The sequence below is a fragment of the Sander vitreus genome, chromosome 14, assembly GCF_031162955.1.
Source record: "Sander vitreus isolate 19-12246 chromosome 14, sanVit1, whole genome shotgun sequence".
In the NCBI taxonomy this organism is placed as follows: Eukaryota; Metazoa; Chordata; class Actinopteri; order Perciformes; family Percidae; genus Sander; species Sander vitreus.
The window spans coordinates 9,481,287-9,493,285 of NC_135868.1; the positions used below are offsets into that span (position 1 = coordinate 9,481,287).

General features: G+C 35.4%; 1 protein-coding gene across 4 annotated transcripts in view; it reads left to right on the forward strand.

The window, feature by feature from the left end:
• Positions 1-2,308, forward strand: part of epha10 (EPH receptor A10) — a 150,174-nt gene extending 147,866 nt beyond the window's left edge. For 3 of the 4 annotated variants that reach the window (XM_078268381.1, XM_078268382.1, XM_078268384.1), the window contains 3 exons: positions 1,209-1,399; positions 1,512-1,667; positions 2,153-2,308. In XM_078268381.1, coding sequence (XP_078124507.1) covers positions 1,209-1,399; positions 1,512-1,667; positions 2,153-2,267 — 462 coding nt within the window. In that variant the 3' untranslated portion in view covers positions 2,268-2,308. Of the gene's footprint in view, positions 1-1,208; positions 1,400-1,502; positions 1,668-2,152 lie in introns of all 4 variants that reach the window. The other variant, XM_078268380.1, reaches the window with a different exon arrangement.
• The last annotated feature ends 9,691 nt before the right edge of the window (positions 2,309-11,999 follow it).

The window sequence follows — 11,999 nt, forward strand, 5'->3', positions numbered from 1 at the left end:
TAAGGGGCTGAGAGGATGGCGGAGTGGGGCGGCGGGTGTTTAGGTAGAGAGAAGAAAGAGTGTTTTAGGAAATAATGCCGCTGATGGATGTCATTTTTGTGATTATACTCTGACTATTTCCTCCTTTCAGGAGATTGTATTTCTTAGAGTGATACAGGAGGAGGACGTATCGCATGTCCCTGGAGATACTGAGAGAATTTCTCTTGTGAGGTGTTACAGTGAATGGTTTTTGAATCGGGACAACATTAGTTTGATGGAGGAGCGAGGAACATTGAGGATGTCTGAAGGGATACTCTCATGATCTGCTATTTGAAGAGAGTGAGGTATCAGGGCTAGATGAAAAATGCTGAGCTCAGATAAATAATTTTCTAGGACTCATTGTATTTAGTAGCCTATCTTTTAGAGTGGGTCACATATAAGAAAATACTGTCCCTTCTGGTCTGCTTATTTCATCTCTGTAGTCTAGTTTTTTTTTTCACAGGCCTACAAAAATATTGTATTATAGGGAAATTAAAATGTTAGAATACATTTTCTGCTGATAGGAGCCCAACTATTGTACCCCATCAAATATCCTGTGAAGTGACACTGAGACATTGAATATCCTGTTAAGTGACCTTTCAATCCACAGGCAAAGTCAGTCAGATTTTGCATCGCTCAGTTTTTGCAGGGACACCTTTATTCTCTTTCTGATAAATAGCTGCCTCTTTGCTGTATGGTTACATTTTTTGTAGGAGTTTTAGTCAATACATTACTGCAGATTTGTATAGAGCTCATTTTGTTTAGGTTGGCAATATCTCTCTGTGAAATTCTGTACATTTTGCAGTTGGTGCTGGCTAGCTCGGTGACCTTAAAGGATGCTGCCTCAAAATAAGTGAAATTACCAAAAAGCAAAACAATGCAGAGCAACAACATTGTAGGTGTTGTAATTAGTGACAAGAGAAAATGAAAGCACCAGCACTTTTCTTCTCTTATTTATCCAAGTAGGACCTGTACTGTCCAAAGGCTTCTATTCTTGGCAACTAAGCCAATGTAAATACAGTACTCTACTTTTTTACATTCTTATTTGCTTCCCCTGCCCTGCCCTACCAGTCACACAGATGATTTTTGTGAGTGTATCCAGTTATAATATAAGTACTGGAAAATCACAACACTACCTCCGGATTTTCTAACCTGATATAATTGTTTTCCTTCTTCTGCATGTCTCGTAGGTGATCAAGGCCATCGAGGATGGTTTCAGGCTGCCGGCCCCAGTTAACTGCCCTCCACATCTCCATCAGCTGATGCTGGACTGTTGGCAGAAGGAGAGGACAGAGAGGCCCAGCTTCAGCCAGATCCACTCAGCCCTCAGCAAAAGCATTCGCTCCCCTGATGGTATTGGTTCCTCCACATTGGCACGCAGGTACCGTCTGTTAATATATCGGCTCAGTAAATGGATGGCTGTATACATTAAGTTATACAAATGTCCTATCTCCACGGAATCAACCTTATTTCTTCTCCTCTAGAACCCTGAGTTCATCCATTACGCTAGCAGAGAGGCCTCTACCCTCCTTCCCATCCTTTAACTCAGTGGGAGAGTGGCTGGACGCAGTGGACATGGGCCGATACAAGGACAACTTCACTGCCGCAGGATACTGCTACTTGGAGTCTGTGGCACGAATGACTGTACAGTAAGTGGCTTTATACAACTCTGTCTCAGTGACCTTTCATTTCCTGTTTTAGAGAGGGTGGCTAAGTGAGATAATAAGAGAACAGATCAATAAAACAATATTTGCATGAATAAATACATTACTTGGGGGATAATGTATTTTACTTGATATTGGTTCTTTTATAATTCTTCAGAAAAATAATCCGCAACTATTCTGATAATTGATTAATTGTTAGTCATTTTTTAAGCAGAAATCACAAATCTTATCTGGTTCTAGCTTCTCATTTTTGTGGATATGCTTCTTTTTCTCTTATGTAATAAATTGAATAGTTTTACAGTGTAAACATGCTATACTATGACGTTTTTTATGACATACTATGGAAGTTTTTAGAGGCTTTAGAATAGGAAGTGTATGATTATTAGAAGGATTTTTTTTCGTGGTCATGGAGTCACTAACCCCTGCCAATGATATAGAGTCCAATATATTTCTCATATTTTTTTCCACAGAGATGTACTGAGCCTTGGCATCACTTCCCTTGAGCACCAGAAGCTGATACTGGCTGCCATCCAGACCCTCAGAGCCCAGGTCATCCAAATGCACGGCCGCGGTGTGCAGGTCTAAAAAACAGTTGACGCGCCTACTCTCACAGTGCTGCTGCAGACCCACACGTGTGTGCAGATGGATGATGGGGTGGAGAAGAGGAGAGAGAGAGAGAGAGCTCTTCCAAACTGAAGGAAAGATAAACAGATCTTTCAGCTAACTGCACTCTATCTACTCCACCTTCCCAACACATCCTCATGCCTTCCTTGACTATTTCCTTCCTTTTTTCTATGAATACCCTCAGAGACGAGCAGTGTTCCTGTCGCGATTGGGGGATTGCAGAGGAGTGATGTCACCTGACTTTTTTTTTTGTGACCTTAATCTGCACTTCAATAATCTGTGTCAGCTCCATCTCACTGGTTCTGGATCAGTGCGTAAAGACAAAGGAAATATTGTCTCTAGCAGGACGGGCTCTGTCTGAAGCTGACCTGAGCTGCGGGAGGGGGCACAGATGTATTACACTGCAAACACGCCGGTTATGAACTAGTGCTAAAAAAAAAACAACGAAAAAAAACATTCACATTTTGGGTGGAATTTCCCTTTACCACAACGTTGATTCACTAAAAACAATATGTCGTCAAAGCCAGGAAGTATTTTACTGGCCTTGGATCGAATTCCTCTCCCCCCTGAACTGGCACAGCTTATTTTACATCAAACAGAAACTGATCTACTACGCGGATACAGAATCATATCATTGTACGTCAGAGCTGATTTCTGAAGATGGCTGCAGTAGCTTAAGAAGACTGTGCTGTCCCATGTCAAGTGTCCAGTAAATGTGAGGTTAGAAGAGTTTGTTGAGTCCTCAAAAGAGGCTAAACGAACACGGCTAGCAGACCGTATAGTACAGTATATAAAGTGTGCTGACGGGAAGAACACAGCTACAGTAGGTTATGGGTGATGATGACATACTGTATTTTGAGGAACTTCAACCTGCTTTTATTTTTCTTTGGGGCTACTGATGGTTAAACAAAAGCTGCAGGATACTAAAGATATAATTGTTGAGGTTGAAAACGTGTTTGATTGTTCATTAATTTGTTGTATGTCGCTGTCTGTTTCCCTACTATCAGTCAGAGTTTCTTTACTTTATCTGTCGTTTCTCTTTTTATTTTTGCGTTTAAAACATTGAATGTTCCCCTTTGCTCTGCTCAATGTCATCTCAGTAACATAATCCTCCTCTCCAAAGCCTCTCTCACTACCATGTTTAATACTCTGCATAGAGCACTGGTCAACTCTGGAAGATGGCCCGTTTCAGATATTTATGTATGTTTATAGACTGTAACACTACCTCTGCAGAAAAGAGGTTAGGATGGTTTATTTAACTTATAGTATTTAAAAGATAAGCAAAGCAGTTGTGGTCTCTTGTTTTGTTTCTATTTTGTTGATTTATTATATAACTGAGTTTATACCTTTATAAATGAGTTTTTTTTGTACACACGGAGTGAGAGGAACACTGGAGGGTTTTTACTGTCAGCACACAGTATCTGTGTATTCTTGAACACTGGAGTTGGTACAGTTAAGTTTAGGTCCATTATAATTGGATTTCCTGTATACATTACAGATGTGTGTTGCAGTATGGATACAGTATTATGGAATGCCATATGGACTTTTTTGTTTCTCTTTGTAGCTGTTGGATTATCATGTTTAATTTTATGTTGCTGTTAATTTCATGCTCTGCCATACTATGTGGTTGCACTTTTTTTCCCCAGATAACTCCCCAAATTCTCTCTGTACAGTGATCTGCCCCTCGCCTTTTCTGTCCTATTACAATACAGGAGACTTGAAGGAGGAAGTTTATCGGGGCATTATTAGATTATCATACATTTTCGACTTGAATATTGTAACTGGTTTGTATTTGGTACAAAATTAGTTTTTTGTTCTTTCTCCTTGTACTTTCCTCTCCGTAAAACATTTTGTCAAATTAAATAAACTCATATGTCCTTATAGCTGTTATCACACATATGTTGACATATCTGAAGAAACACTCCCTGATGGTCCCTAAAAAACCCTGAAACACGCACACACACACACACACACACACACACACACAAAACTACAAAGACACACACGCAGTCCCTAACACAACAAACTGGACCTCGTCACCACGATGAATGAAACTCAAGTTGTTTCCCCTCTCTGTTACTGTGACCATTACGATATATGTTTAATACTGTAAATATGTATTTGAAAATGCTAAATCTATTTTTATAATTTGTTTGAAAAACAATGTGTTGAATATAATATCTGCTCACTGTGTAAGGGTTTTATTTGTTTGAATTTAGGGCCATAGCCAAGAAACTGGTGTTTGGAATATAAAACTGAAAAAAAAAGTTTCTTTTTCCGTTTTTTGATGATTTTTACCTGTTAGAAGAAAATCTGATGGCTGTTGCAATATTAAAATGTGTTATTAAAAAATCTCCAACACAAGCAAATGTTCTTTCTCCCAGTCTTGTATTTGTGGATTGGATATTAACCTCAAAACTAAACTCTTTTCGCTTTAGGGCGATATCGATATCTAAGAGTTTAGGAAAATACAATTATATTAGCTGATAGAATAGAATTTTTTTTTTCATAAACGCAACGATTTGCGTACAGGTATACACTTATAGCCAAACTATGTCTGCAAAAGGCTAGGATCACCCAATATATAACTCTAGCTCTACCACATATGGTATGATGGTTTATCCTTCTAATTGTCTAAAAACATACATCACAGTTAAAATAGATTATTTGACTTTTAATTGAAAAACGTTTGTGACATTCTAACCTAACTTGTTAAACTATTTAAAGATATGTATAGCAGCAGAAATACAATTTAAATTGGAATGCAGGGTGTCTCACTGTCATTAGTCTGTATCAACGATGTTCCCGTTGGTGACATCCCTTTGGAAATGAGCTGTGAATGAACCCTCCCCAGACCCACTCTCAGTTACAACTGAGAAGGGTCTGGTGTCAACCAGGCTAGTTAACTGCTCCTCAGATCTCTGCAAGGTAAATCCAGACAGCTAGCTAGACTATCTGTCCAATCTGAGTTTTCTGTTGCACGACTAAAACAACTTTTGAACGTACACGTTCCACCAAAGCAAGTTCCTTCCTGAGGCTATTTTGCAGCGGCACCGTTGCTCGTGCCGCACAAGACGATTGTGATTGGTTTAAAGAAATGCTAATAAACTAGAGCACGTTTATCTCCCATCCCAAAATGCTATGTGGACTAGCCAGACCCCCCTCCGCAGCGCTGTGGAGGAAGGTCTGGCAATGCAAAGCTACACTCATAAACATTTCAAATCACATTATTCTTTTTTTTAATCTTGCCTTCTTTCCTAGAAAACATTGAAGTATAGCTGTCTAAGGGCTCAGTTTACCAAAATTACATGAAACAGATTTTCTCACTTGGCATGCAGATAGGTAATATTAGCTAATAAATGTAACAATGCACAATTTAAAATAGTAAAAAGAAATTGCTTTGCAAATGGTTTATGATGAAGAAAATGTACTCCTCAAAGACACACACTGAGTGCCCAGTCTTTGAGATCATCAACATCTGATATTTGTGCCACTCCAATACAATGCAAGATAACATCATTTCATTCATGGTGCTCAAAACATTGGAAATTTACATAAAAAAAAACATTAACAGCAAAATACTGTATCTCTCCAGACACTGTGTCTCTCTGGGAGATCTGCCGACCTTATCTTAAACAGCTTTCATAGGAACTATTTCTTTGGCAAAAGTAGTCCAAATAAAAAACTATCCACAGGAAGGTCTATAGATTGTGCAGAGCAACTGGGACCCTGTTTCTGGAAAGACACAGTACAGTGAAATTTCCATTTACCTTTATTGTTTTGAAGTAGCAGCAGAAGTCTTAGCTATCTCAATCGAGCCAAATAAAACCCAAACTACAGATAAGTAAGAAAATGTTTTTTGTAATTTGGGTGAATCGACCTTTTAAAGGAACTTCACGGTAGAACTTGGGTTTCAGTGTCTTGCCTAAGGGAACAGGGTAGATTCATTGAGCAGCTGAACACTTAAGAAGAATGGGGTCTAAATGATCAACTTTTTTTAATCCGTCTACCCTTTAACTTCACTTCTGGTTGCAAAGAAATAAACTGATAGCCTATAGAGCTCACTCAGTCCTCTCACCTGAAGGCTACCTGGGCCTCTTGTACTACTTACTTATCTACGTGTTAAGAGGTTAATGCCCTATATCCTCTTATACAGAATTGAAGTTGCAGTTACCTCTCCTCGCCTACTTCTGTTCATGGTTTTCTCTCTCTTCTCTACCATGTGAACTTATTAAGTCTCTCTCTCCAGGACTGAGGTTATATTACTTACTGTTTTATTGCACAATTCCCACCTTTAGCACTGAGCATATGGGAAATTATTGTAAATGCAAATTAACTTAAGTGTGGGAGTGCTGTGGGCAACTGTGTGGGTGTGTAGAAGTGAGTGTGCTTGTATGTGCTTTAGTGCCTGCTCGAATGGGTTAGTGTCTGTGCACAATACTGTGTATGCGCATATTATGTGTGTGCAAATGTACTGCAAGTTTGATGACAGTCTATGGGCATACATTTGAGAGTGAGATATTTTTATTTATCTCATACTGTCGCAGCAGCAATCCATACTTTTTATATTAAATTCTTATTGGAGTTGCGTATTGGAGTTTGAGACTTAATGAGTTTCATCTCAGAGCCATCGCTGTCTGCAGCTTTCTAAACCTCCCACGCAATCAAACATCATCTCCTTCAGATGCTGCTTAGCAGACCTCGGCTAAGCAGCATGTGAACTCCTGCTGCAGTAACACTAGATCTGGATAATTCATTATCGGAGGCATATCAGAAATTTCTTGCTTGCTTTCAAGATGTGATGTGATGAAGAAAACACTATGCTTATGTCAGGCTAAATAAGACTTTGTGTATGAGACTGAAAGCACAAAGATTGTAAGTGATGGCTTTAAAGAAATGTTTTCCAAAAACATTAATTTCATTTTACTTAAAAAGTGAAGCAATGCTGCAACGGACTACTGTATTTGGGACATTAAATATTAAAAAAAAATATAAAAACTATAGCTGTAAAATAAAATTGCAGGCTGTAATCTACTAAATTAAAATTATGAAATTCTTATAGCCTTCATGCTGACTCCTGGCTGCTCTTGGTCAGGAGCCATCTCAGCAGCAGCAGCATGTATTTTTATGGCATACTATACTATTACTTTTAAATAAAATTTTGGTTTATGACTTTTTAATGACATACTATACTATGACTTTTTTACATTTATATGACATACTATACTATGACTTTTTTTTTTCTTTTTTTTTTTACATTTTTACCTAATACTATGACTTTTTAATGACATTCAATACTATGACTTTAATACATTTGTATTACATGCTATACTATGACTTTTTATTACATTTCATGACATATTATACAATGACGTTATAATACATTTTATGGCATACAATACTATGACTTTTTTTTATCATACACTATACTATGACATTTTAATGGCATACTATACTATGACTTTTTATTACATTTTTATGACATACTATACTATGACTTTATATGAAATGTTTATGACATACTATACTATGACTCTTTATGACATTTTATGACATACTATAGTATGACTTTTTTACATTTTAATGACATACTATACTATGACTTTATTACATTTCTATGACATAATACTGACATTTCTATTACATTTTTACATTATACTATGCCTTTTTACATTTGTATGACACACTATACTATGACTTTTTATGATTTTTTTTACAAACTATACTATGACTTTTATATATTTTTATGATGTATCAATCATATATCAATGGAGCAATCTTTAAAACCTCTTTATACTTGTCCCACATACTTTCATCTACAGACATCACTTAAACTTAAAACTATTCCCAGAACCTTCCGCTATTAGAAAATGATTAAACTTTTTGATATCGCATACAGTTTTTGTGTTATATAAGTTTAGTGCTTTCTCCGGGTTTATAATGTGTGTATTGCGTGACTTAGACTTTTTGCATGTTCTTCCAGACTTTCTTTGATATCCTTATTATCACTTTCTTCGATATGCTATACTTGACTTTTTATCACTTTTTTCCGACATACTAAACTATGACTTTTTTCGACATACCATAATAAGATTTTTTCGATATACTATACTATGACTTTATCACTTTTTTGACATACTATACTATGACTACTTTTGACATACAATACTATGACTTTTTTAATCGCTTTTTTCGACATACAATAATACGATTTTTCCGACATACTATACTATGACTTTTTTGACATACCATATTATGACTTTTTTTCAACGTACTCTACTAAGACTATTTTTGAAATACTACACTATCACCTTTTCCCACTTTTTTCGACATACAATGACTATTTTTGACATACTATAATATGACTTATTTTCGACATACAGAACTATGACTTTTTTCAACATACTATACTGTGACTTTTTGTGACATACTATACGACATGTTTTTGCATTATGCGATTCACAGATAGCTCAGTGTGATAAGCTGCTGAAGATCTAATGAAGATTGGAGGTTGAGGGTTCAATAATTTGACATACTATGACTTTATTTCGACATACTATACTTTGACTTTTTTCGACGTACTATACTATGACTTTTTCTTGATTCTTTTACGACATACTACGCTTTGACTTTTTTCGACATACTATACTACGACTGTTTTTGACTTACTATACTATGACTTTTTATCACTTTTTTCAACATACTATACTATGATTTTTTTTCGACATGCTATACTATGCCTTTTTCCACTTTTTTCGACATACTATACTATGACTATTTTGGACATACTGCACTATGACTTTTTTATCACTTTTTTAGACTTACTATACTATGACTTTTTATCACTTTTTTGACATACTATACTATGGATTTTTTCGACACACTATACAATACCCTTTTTCGACATACTATACTATGACTTTTTACAACATACTATACTATGCCATTTTATGAATTTTTCTGATTTTCTGTACTACAACTTTTTTATGACTTTTCATGACATACTCTACGACATACTATACTATGACATTTTCTGACATAATATATGACTTTGTAAGTCTTCAGTAATGTGAACAATAAATACAACTCAGAACCATTGTGTTATGAGCTTCACAAATAGATCAATGAGATTAACTTCTGGAGATAAAATGAAGATTGGAGATTGTGGGTTCAATTCTTTGACATACTATGACCTTTTTGTGACTTTTTTCGACATATTAAAATATGACTTTGTATGACTTTTTGTCTTCAGTAATGTGAATGATAAATACAACTCTGAACCAGTGCATCAAGAGTTTCATAAATAGCCCAGGTAGATAAGTTGCTGAAGGTCTAATAGAAATTTGAAGTTGAGGGTTCAAATCTTTCACATACCATGACTTTTTTTTTAACATACTATACTATGACTTTTTTCGACATACTATACTATGACTTTTTTATGACTTTTTATGATATACTATACAACATACTATACGATGGCATTTTGTGACTTTTTATGACATACTTCGACATTTTATGAAATAATATACTATGACTGCTAGAGATAAAATGAAGATTGAAGGTTGTGGGTTCAATTCTTTGACATACTATACTATGACCTTTTTGTGACTTTTTTTGACATATTAATATATGACTTTGTACGACTTTTTGTCTTCAGTAATGTGAACGATAAATACAACTCCAAACCTACGCGTTAGGAGCTTCCCAGATAGCTCAGTAAGAGAAACTGCTGAAGATCTGATGAAGATTGACTATACTATGACTTTTTGTGACATACTGTACTATGACTTTTTCATGACTTTTTATGACATACTATACGACATACTATACGATGGAATTTTATGACTTTTTATGACATACTTTTTTTTAAATAATATACTATGACTTCGTATGTCTTCCGTAATGTGAACGGTAAATACAACTCCGAACCAATGTGTTAAGAGCTTCACAGATAGCTCAGTGAGATAAACTGCTGAAGGTCTAATAACAATTCAAAGTAGAGGGTTCATCTCTTTCACATACTGTGACTTTTTTGACAAACTATACTATGACTTTTTTGACAAACTATACTATGACTTTTTTCCCAACATACTATACTAAGACTTTTTTATGACATACTATACGCATGCCCGGATTATCCATAAGGGCACCTGGGCCAGTGCCCAGGGGCACCAATCATGACCTATGGATGAGATTTGGTTGCGCCCAACCCTTCTCCGTGTTTTTCAAGCACACAGCATGGCGGGTGCGCTTCGTGAGTTTATTCAGTATGCAGAGAAGTGTAAAAGACCGGTCCCACAGTCTGCGCTTATATATTGATAGTCTTTTGACCATATCTTATTCATTTTCGCTCATTTTATTGTCGTTAGCTGTGATGCTAAAGTAGTTTTAGCTTTCCCATGATGTTTTTGAAAGTTGAGGTATCGTGCCCAGGGGCACCACCTTGTCTTAATATGGGCCTGACTATATGATGGCATTTTGTGACTTTTTATGACATACTTTGACTTTTCATGAAATAATATACTATGACTTTGAACGTCTTCAGTAATGTGAACGGTAAATACAATTCTGAGCCGATGCATTATGAGTTTCACAGATAGCTAAGTGAGAAAAGCTGCTGAAGACCTGGTGAAGATTGGAGGTTGAGGGTTCAATTCTTCAACATACTGAAATTTTTACCACTTTTTTTTGACATACTACGATTTTCTTCGACATACTACACAATGGCTTTTTCATGATTCTTTTCAACATACTACTTTGACTTTTTTCGACATACTATACTATGATTTTTTTTGACATACTATACTATGACTTTTTTATCACATTTTTAGACATACTATCCTATGACTTTTCGACATGCTATGCTATGCCCTTTCCACTTTTTTCAACATACTATACTATGACTTTTTTGACATGCTATACTATGACTATTTTTGACATACTATACTATTACTATGACTTTTTCTTTTTTTGGCATACTATTTTATTACTTTTTTATGACTTTTTTCAACATACTAAACTATGATTTTTCGATATACTATACTATGACTTTTTTCTATTTTCGACATGCTATACTAAGCCTTTTTCCGCTTTTTTCAACATACAATGACCATATTTGACATACTATACTATGACTTTTTAATCACATTTTTAGACAATATTCATTATATTATTATACTGTAGTACGACTTTCTATCACTTTTTTCGACATGCTATACTATGCCCCTTTTCCACATTTTTTGACATACTATACTATGACTTTTTTCAACATACTATACTATGCCATTTTATGACTTTCTATGACATACTATACTATAACTACTTATGATTTTCTGTACTACGACTTTTTTACGACTTTTCATGACATACTCTACGACATACTATACTATGACATTTTATGACATAATATACTATGACTTTTTTAAACATACTATACTATGACTTTTTTTCAATTTTCAACATGCTATACTAAGCCTTTTTCCGCTTTTTTCAACATACTATACTATGACTATATTTGAAATACTATACTATGACTGTTTTTGACAAACTACTTTTTTACTTTTTTAATCACATACGTAAATACAAACGTAACACAACTTTTTTTCTGCCACATGGCATCGTTTTGTTATTGATTACATGCCACTTTGCAACACAGTAATACAACAGATACCTTATTTATTCATATGATTGATT